General features: G+C 40.1%; 1 protein-coding gene across 1 annotated transcript in view; it reads left to right on the forward strand.

The window, feature by feature from the left end:
• Positions 1-4: 4 nt before the first annotated feature.
• The window catches only part of PASK (PAS domain containing serine/threonine kinase), a gene marked incomplete at both ends in the record, with an annotated part of 19,315 nt that continues 10,453 nt past the window's right edge, over positions 5-8,866 (forward strand). Inside the window, 9 exons of the mRNA XM_010079975.1 lie at positions 5-156; positions 216-218; positions 1,238-1,473; positions 2,471-2,641; positions 3,924-4,064; positions 4,632-4,766; positions 5,429-5,722; positions 6,094-6,197; positions 7,724-7,894. Coding sequence (XP_010078277.1) covers positions 5-156; positions 216-218; positions 1,238-1,473; positions 2,471-2,641; positions 3,924-4,064; positions 4,632-4,766; positions 5,429-5,722; positions 6,094-6,197; positions 7,724-7,894 — 1,407 coding nt within the window. The remainder of the gene's footprint in view (positions 157-215; positions 219-1,237; positions 1,474-2,470; positions 2,642-3,923; positions 4,065-4,631; positions 4,767-5,428; positions 5,723-6,093; positions 6,198-7,723; positions 7,895-8,866) is intronic.

Consider the following 8,866-nt stretch of genomic DNA (forward strand, 5'->3'; position numbering starts at 1 on the left):
ACAGCCCCTCTGAAGGGGGCCTGCAGCCTCCATCAGTAGGCTCAGCCTTTGCTCACCCGAATGACTCTGATAAGCTAAGTAAATCCTACCCCTGGGCCAGCAAGAGCAGGAAAAGTCAGCTCTCTGAACTCTGCCGGCTTAGAACATCTCTGTCTGGTGAGCACAGTATTTTGAGATTGAGTTCACGTGTTGTCAGTGAGGGTGATGTGTTTCAGGTGGTTTCGGATCTTCCTCCTCCCCCAAACCTAGAGGCAAAAGCAGTAAGTAGCTGCTACAAAGCACTTGTTCAATAAGCATCTGAGCCATAGATTACTGCAGGCTGGGAGAGTTTACAGGGGACACGTTGCTGGATGGGTGCTCTGCACTTGTACTTGTCCTTGGGCAACCTTTATTGGCTGCTATTGGACCACCCTGCCAATTATTATTCTCTAAAAAACTTCCAAGTAGGGAGAAAGATGTTGTCATACTGGATTCTGTTAGGAGGGGAAGAGCTTTGCAGTTTACAATGCCTCCAGATACGGGTCTCGCTGTTTTGTCGTGGTGAGCATATTCATACTGTATGCAGTGCATAAATGCAGAGATGTCCTTGTGGTGAGTTCTTCATAAATGCTTCTTCCACTACTGCTAAACCTTCAAAGCCGCTCACTGTTCTGGGAGTGGAGCAATGGCATTTATCTGCTGATGCCACTTCCCGGGGAAACATTTTTTCCAGTCAGAACCTTTGAAAATTTTAGAACAATTATTTGGCGTTGTATAACATAAAATGTTGGTGTGGGCACAAGTATTTCAATGTCATGTCTTGTGAACAGTTAATTAACTGGCTTCTGACTAATGCAGTATTTAATAAGGGCTTGAACACTTAGAGTAATTATATTTAATAACAGTTTCAATTTTAACTTCAGAGATTTCAAAACCTTTTAAACTCTATTAACTTAAGTGAAAAATAAAAGTTGACTAGTCTGGTTGAATCTTGCAGATGCTGGCAGTTTTCTTCTGGCCTATGGACTGTGTTTAATTGTTCTGGTGAATGCAATTCAAAAATATACGTTTCTTAGAATTGTTTCTGATTTGTTTATTTTAATTTATTTAATTTCTTGTAATTTCTTTAAAAAATCTAAAGAATTTTGAAATTACTTGACAGTTGCTTCAGCTGACAACTAGGTTTTTTTAGTCATTCCTCTAGTACTCCTTGTAGTAGACTGTTGTAACTGCATAGCTGCTCTTCATCTTCTCACAGGGGAGGAATGGAGCTCTTACTGCTTATCTTCACTGGCAGCTCATAACATTTGTACCACAAAAATTAGTAACTCGTGGCCTCAGTGGGATTCTGCCTCACTCTCCACTTCCATTGGAAGTTCTGCTTCTTGCTCCTTTTTGCATGCCCTCGCTGTGGAGGAATCCAGACAGCACCTCCCAGCTGCTGAACGCAATCCAAACAAAGCCATCTTCACTGTGGATGTCAACACAACAGAGGTATTTCCAGTAGTGACTGCTAAACTAAGCAGGCTGTAACTGGCAAAGGTTGTATGGTATCAGGCAGGCTAAAATGCCTGTTATTCTTACGTGTATCTGCAGGCAATCAGAGCATCATGAAGGTATTTTATAGCCTGCTCAAGCTGAGTAGTCTCCTAAAGATTGACAAGGCATTTATTTCCAATGCAGGTTGTAGTCAGCAAAATATGAAAGACAAATATCAGAAGCACAGGTGTCTTGAGTCTCTTTTCAAACAGAAAAAGGGAATAAAGAAGATAAGAAGATTGCAGCTGTGGTGTGGCAATGAGGGAAGAAAGGAAAATCAGAATGTGCTTCAAGCCTTCTTTTAAGTGCCCAGCCCTGGGATGGGTTTGTGGTGGCACGAGGTCTCTTTATCTGACCCAGTAAATATGCCTTTCGCATTGGGAGGGAGAGAATTTCTCTGCTTCTGTACTGAAAACTTTAAAGAGCTGTGGAATTTTTAACTTGAACTGACAGTTTGGGGTTACCCATCTTAAAGGCATTTAATCCTGACTTGGTCTGTAACACAGGTTTAAGTATTTCAGTGAGTGGTGTGATTATTGAACGCCTTCAAGTATGGCTAAAATTTTGTGCTCTGCCCAGGCTTTGCTTGCAAATACAGCTTTGAGTTTTGCCTCCATGGATGTAATTATTCAAACAATCCAAGAGGCTGGAGTGGGTAGGCAGTTAAAAGATAGCAGGAAACCTAAAAGGAAAGCAGTGTCTCAAACCCTATTAGCCAAGAAGTTGCATTGGGCAAGGGATGTCCAAGAACAAGAAGCTTTAGGGAACTGGTTTTGAAGCTTTCAGAATTTAAAAGAACCACTCCATTTCCACCAAGAGGAAGGGATATAATAAGACATTAAAGCAACAACCTGAAGAGATTATGATCTATTAATAAAATTTACAGCTTTTATTCTTTGTTTTCTTTTTGGTTTGTGTTGGTGATTTGGGGTTTTTTTCCCTGCTTTTTTAGATCCTAGTGGCTAATGACAAAGCCTGCAAGCTGCTTGGTTGCAGTAGTCAGGAACTCATTGGTCAAAAGCTGTCCTGCTTCATATCCAAATCCAGTCAAGAGGCATGGGAAGCTGTGGGTGAGGAGTACATAGAAATTGATGAACATTCGTCAGTGATTTCAGGAACTGTGGTATGTGAAATGTTCAAGTAAATATTCACCACCATATTACAGTGTTTTTGTAGGCTTTGGTTTGGGGTTTTGGGGTTTTTTTGACATTTTTAATATAATTTCCTGATATGTTTAGCTTTGTGGGCATTTGGCAATTCTGTCATTTGTAGGACTGTTTAGTTTAAAAGTTTGCAGATGTGGGAATTCAAAGGGCAAAAGATGGTTTGGGAGGCACCTGTGAAAGCCTTGCAGCTGCCAACATGTGTAGTCATGATGACTTGACCAAATCAGAACTTAAAGGACATTAGATTAAAAAAAAAAACAAAAATCACTATAATTGCTTAACATGGAAAAAACTATTCTGGGAAAGTTCCTGATTGTCTGGTCTTTTAAAATATTTTTAAATTATCTTAAATTGCATTGTGCATATTATAAAGTTACAAGTCAGTCAAATACTGTGAAATGTCTGTGGCAAAACACCCTAGTTGGTGCAAAAGAGTGGAATTTATATTTTGCCTATAGCGGGGTTGTTTGGGAGATGTCACTAGAAAATACTTGGAAAATGAGCTCTCATTCTTCCTGGTGTGTTATTTTTGTACTGAAATTGTTAGCATCTCAAAGCTTGATTTTTCTGAATCTTCAATTGGATATGGGGGGGGGAAATTAATTTTGATTCAATGAAACCTTGAATTACCATTCCATGTCTGATAAAGGCATTAATTCTAAGCTACAGCCATTCCAAGTACTTTATAGGAGTCCCTGTGTAATTCATAAACCTATTCTGTCATAACCACTTAAAAATGATAAAAGGCTTGATAAGAAAACTGCAGGTTCTAAGATAAATAAACATTTTCTGATTTGAAAATAAACTCCTCCCAAATAAATTAAATGGCTATTTTTGCAGGGGAAAGTAAGAACTGTGTTACTAACGTGGAGTATTCATTAGCACTGTGGGACATCCCCTACATAAGGCATCTCTGAAAGGCTGAATGGAAGGTATTAGACTGGCACATGTATTATGGTAAAGGGGAGTTGCCTTTTAGTCCTCCTGAAGCGGGGAGAGAAGATACAAAAGCAACAACAACCTTTTGTGTATGATCAGTGAATTGTTTGCAAACCTTTTAATCTCTATATTAAAACTGTGTTTCTTCCAATAAAAAATTAGTTAAGTAGTCAAGAAACAATGTCTTTCTAACAATGATGGGGAGATATCTTGACTCAGTATCTTATTCTTGTTTGAAATTCTTGCTAAGTAACCACAGTGTTAGTAAATTATGACTACATCTCTGAATCCCATGGAAAGGTGGATGTCATAGGCCGTCTCAAAGAGAAGATCCCTGTCTTGGTTTGGCTGAGGCAAATAAGAAGCAAGGACAACCAGCGTTGTGTTGTTGTGCTGGAACCAGTGGAAAGACTTTTGGCTTCTGTTTCCTTCAGAGTTGATGTGAGTATTTTCCTAATGATCAAAGCAGACTGCAGTGTGTGAGGGTTTTGTGCAAATGAAACCTGTCTAAAAGCCAGTAGGCACCTTACTATTTGTGAGTGTGAAGTGTGTACGTAGCACTGCCTGAAACCAGGATCGCACATGCAGGACCTGCGCGTATTTCTCCCACGTGCCTCACCTTGATGTATTCGACAAGTCACATTAAAACACACTGTCTCTCCTCTGGGGACATCTTAGACTTGAACAGTGACGGTTTGTCAGGGGGTTGGTTATCTGTGGCAGGGGTGCCCTTGTGAAGGGATCAGCTTGCTGAGGGAAAGTTCCATGAGGAGCGTTGGACTCTCCTGCTTCTCCCCTATGGCAAACTGCCGGCCCTTTGCCTGATAATGTCAGAGTATTTCATTGTGCTGTGTCTGCTTTTACTGAGTTAGTTGTATCCACTAAGAGACTACAGAATGAAACTTCCTGCCACTGGATTGGATATTTGCAGAAACTGTTGTTAAAGGATTGAGTGGACTGTGGCTAAAATGCTAGAATTAAAATAGTCCTGTAAATTTTCTTCCCAAGGGAGAGATTACATCATGTGACCTCCTTTTTGCCCATCTCCATGGCTACCCAACATTGGAAGAAGTAGTTGGGCTCTACATAAAGGACCTGATTCCTTCTGTGCAGATTCCTCCTCTAGGCAAAAAAATCCCAAAGGTATGGTATAGGCATCAACCACGTTCTTCCATACCCTTCCCATTTGGAACATAGGTGCACGCTGTTTTCCCTCCTTCTGTAACAGAAGAAAGCCTTTCCAGAGAGAAGCATAAGTCCCCTGAAAAAGGGTGTGCTGCTTATTTATGGAGCTGCTGTCTGAGTATTTCCTAACTAGGAATGAGACCCAGCCCCAACTGTGGAATCTGTCCTGGTAAAAAACACTTTTCTCCAATCCTGTCTTTTTGAGAAACCATGCTGTTTTGTCAGCTTCCTAAAATTCCTTTTAATTCTTTAGCCAGTTTCAGTCATGTCTGTCTGAGCAGTGAAACTCTGAAGAATACCTATATCTTGTAAATGCCATGAGCATGGCAGCTAGATAGTTGAAAGAGGCCTTATTCATGCCTCATTTGCTGAAAAGCTGCAGCATGGACTTTCCTGGTTTTTCATCATCAGGATATTCATACAGGAGTTCAACACTGGATTCCAAATCCTTAAAAAACCAGAGTTGGTTCATTTTGATATTCACAGGATTGGTTTGGTTTTCTTTTCCTGCTCCTTCCTGAGAACGTTCCTGTGTAATTTTATATGAGTACTGAAACAAAACTAAAACATTTGTTTAGTTAGAGGTTTTCTTTTTTTTTTTTCTTTTTGCTTTAATTTAGAACCTCAGGATCCAGCAAGCTGTAGGCCGATCCAGAGACGGTAACATGTTTCCTCTCAGTTTAAAGCTGCAAGTGAGTCCTCTGGAGGAGGACCAAGCGGCAGTGCAGAAAGATGGTGTTCCACAGACAGACAAAGAAGGCGCTTTCACAAGCTATTGTTACTCTGCTACAGTCGTAGTTTTCTCCACTATCAGTGGTCTTATTACTGTCCAGTCAGATGGAACCATCTGTGGCATCAAGGATAGTTTTGCTTTAATGCTTTTTGGCTATGAGAAGAAAGAACTGTTGGGAAAGGTAAGATACGAGTTTTAATCCCTCCCAAAAGACTGCTGCATCTGGTACCATATCCATTGGAATTGTAAAGTCATCTTTTACACTTGTTTCTATCTGTCACAAAACCTCTGTGTTCTATGTGTTTGGTGAGTGAGTTGTGGGATGACAGACAAATTCCCTTGCTGTAATTGCTAAGCCTTGCGGTGCTGAGGAGCTAGGATGGATTTTGAGTAGCCTGGAGAAAGCGACACACTTGTATGTTCTCCATCAGTCACATGGGTCACTTTTGCCTGGCTATCCATGAGAATCAGGTTGCAAACACAGATAGTTAGCATTTGCCCCCAAGCTGTGCGCGTCAGCTTAGCTTTATAAGGTTTTGTTCTGTATTTTAGAACATTATGTTCCTGATCCCTGGTTTCTATAACAACATGGAGAGAAGCAGTGACTGTTCTTTGCCGTTACCTCCTCTTGACGACTCCATGGGGACAGAGAGCGAGTGCATCTTTGAGGATGTTACTGCCTGTCACACAACTGGCTCTGGCTGCTGTAACAAAGGTAAAATGAATAGAGAGATTTGCCTACGAACATGGGAACATGCCTTGTAAAAGCAATGTACCTCCATGCAGTTCTTAAATTGGATTCCACTATAACCTAAGGTGAACAGAATTGTTCCCGTAAACGTGTACTTCTCTCTTTGTTGCTAACAAGATGAAACTGAATATCCAAGCTGGAAATTACCCTGTTAACAGAGAGTGCTTTGTACTTAATGAGCGCTTCTCACCCCTGTTAGGATCTCTGAGTATTTTAAGATGTGTAAAATATAGCTTTTGTGACAGTATTGCAGCAGAGCCGTAGATACTCAGGACTAATATTTTAAGGAAAAATTCCAATATTCTTCTGAATTGTCTCATGTTGCTGGCTAATAGTCAATGTTATGTTGCTGTGGTGTTTCAGTTATGAGGCATCATGTATTCCTCTGATGCAGTTTGCTGCATTTACAAAAAATTTCTCAAAGCTGTATTTCACTGAACACAAAAAAAAATAAACAGCAGCAAGGAAGCCTCATGTCTCCAAATCTGTCTTTCCAGCTAGCCATGCCAAAAACAGAGAACACAAGCAGGTGCATGCTTTCATCTGTGTCACAAGAGATCTTTTATCCTGGTTTTGTCTCCTTTGTTTTGTTTTGGTGGGGTTTTTTTCCTCTTTTCTTTGCTTAGAAATGCACATCTGCATTGAAACCAATGCATGCTACTGGAACAAAGAAGAGTGAGTAGACAGTGTGCAATTTCTTAGGTAATTCTTTGAAGTGATGCCTCTAATCTAGGAGTAGTTTAGTTCTTCAGTGAGGAAGTATTGTTGGCACTTAGCTTTGACTAAATGGAAGGATTGTTCTAGACTCAAATCTAGATTTGTTCACTCATTAACAATTCTTGGTCTACTTCACCTTGCAAACTTGTGTTTTTCTCTTTTGATCTGTTGTCACTGTGGAAGGAAATAAGTTCTTGTCTTATTCTTTCTCATAAATGTGTTTAGACTGTATGCTTTTTTATCTTGCAATTTCAGTGACTTATATAAATGCAGTCTAAACATTTTCATTTTAAGTTTTTGGAATGGGGAGTGTATGTGTGTGTTGAGCTTTTTTTTTTTTTTTCCTGCTGCTATTTGTATGATCACTTTATTTCCAATCTCTGTATGGTCCTTGGGCTTTTTTTTTAGGTCTCTGAACTTTGATCCAAGTAGCTAACCCAGGAGACTAATACCTGTCCAAGAGTTTTGATAGGAAGGCAAATTTTAGTAGCCCTGAAACATTTAGATTCCTGTATGTGGTAACTTTTCAGGCCGAAGTAGAGTGGAGTGCTCATATTTGGGCCACTTTGCCTTAACCACGTCCTTTATACTTAATTCCTTAGGGACGGGACAGACTAAGGCAGTTCCAGGATTGTTTTTAATCACTGTAGTCTCCAAAGCCTAAACGTAAAAGGTTGAGTTGATATGGTTGTGTTTCTTGTTTGATACAGGCAGCAGCTTCTTGGCTGCATCTTCAGCAAGCCTTCTGTCAAGAGATGAAGAGCAGAAATGGGAAAGAAGACACAAAGATGACAAATTAATACATGCTGAGACTAAAGAAAAGAATGGGACCAGTTTATTTTCTACTCCCTCACTTCCTGAAGTGGCATCCACGCCGTCTAATAGGTAGGCATTTCAAGGACTGTGTGTTCACTCTGAAAAATGAAGAGCAGTGGTGGCAATCACCAGCAAAACCTGTTTTTCACCTCTGTGGTGTCTGGGAAGGTGTAACAAGAGCCTTCTGCACTTTGCTCTCTGGAGTCTGAGCGCTATCTGCAAGACAGGTTGAGTTTTGCTTACCTTAGGTTTTTGTTTAGATCTGTACAACCTACAATTGTAAAGTTACTGGGGTTCCATCTCTAAAGGGGTCAAAATGCTTCGAACAGGCTAGGGAAGGTAATTAAGCTCTGTCTTTCCTAGATCAGAAACTGTGGATATTTATCTCCTTCCATGGTATCCACCAGCTGATGTTGCACCTACACCAGGTTACCTGGAATGAATTCTAAATGTCATTCCTTCCGGTGCTTGGCATAACTATCAGGTCATCCATTAAAACAAGCTACTGTGTTACTAGAGTCCAGCCATTTTTATTGTACCTTTCTATGTCTTCTGCCTGTTACGAGGTTAGAAATTTTGCAAAAGTACCTGTCTTATGCACGTGGTTTATCTTAAGTCAAATTTTAAGCTTTCCACTTTAACAATTCTAACCCTCAGAAAAGATTAACTGCCCTTTTTAATATATAGACTATTACAGAGTCTTTTTAACTAGACTGTTAGTCTCATTGTTTCTGTGTGCTCTCCTGAGCTTATGTCTCTTGTATCATACTTGGATTGTAAGGGCTCTGCTGCATGGACTATTTTTCTATTCTGCATTTTTACTAGTAGAAATATTTGTAAAATACCTCGTGCTATGGGCTTCAGTGAACCATGGTTAAATTCATGGATGGGGACAGCCATCTTCTGTTGGACAGACAAGGGATCTTCTGTTCTCAGGACTGGAAATACCCTGCCACATATATTGGCTTTTTTTGTTGTGGAAAATGATTTGTTATATATATTTAGAAATTAAGCTAGAGAAGGACATAATCCATAGGGAAA

Source organism: Pterocles gutturalis, unplaced genomic scaffold, assembly GCF_000699245.1.
Source record: "Pterocles gutturalis isolate BGI_N339 unplaced genomic scaffold, ASM69924v1 scaffold42034, whole genome shotgun sequence".
Taxonomy (NCBI): domain Eukaryota; kingdom Metazoa; phylum Chordata; class Aves; order Pterocliformes; family Pteroclidae; genus Pterocles; species Pterocles gutturalis.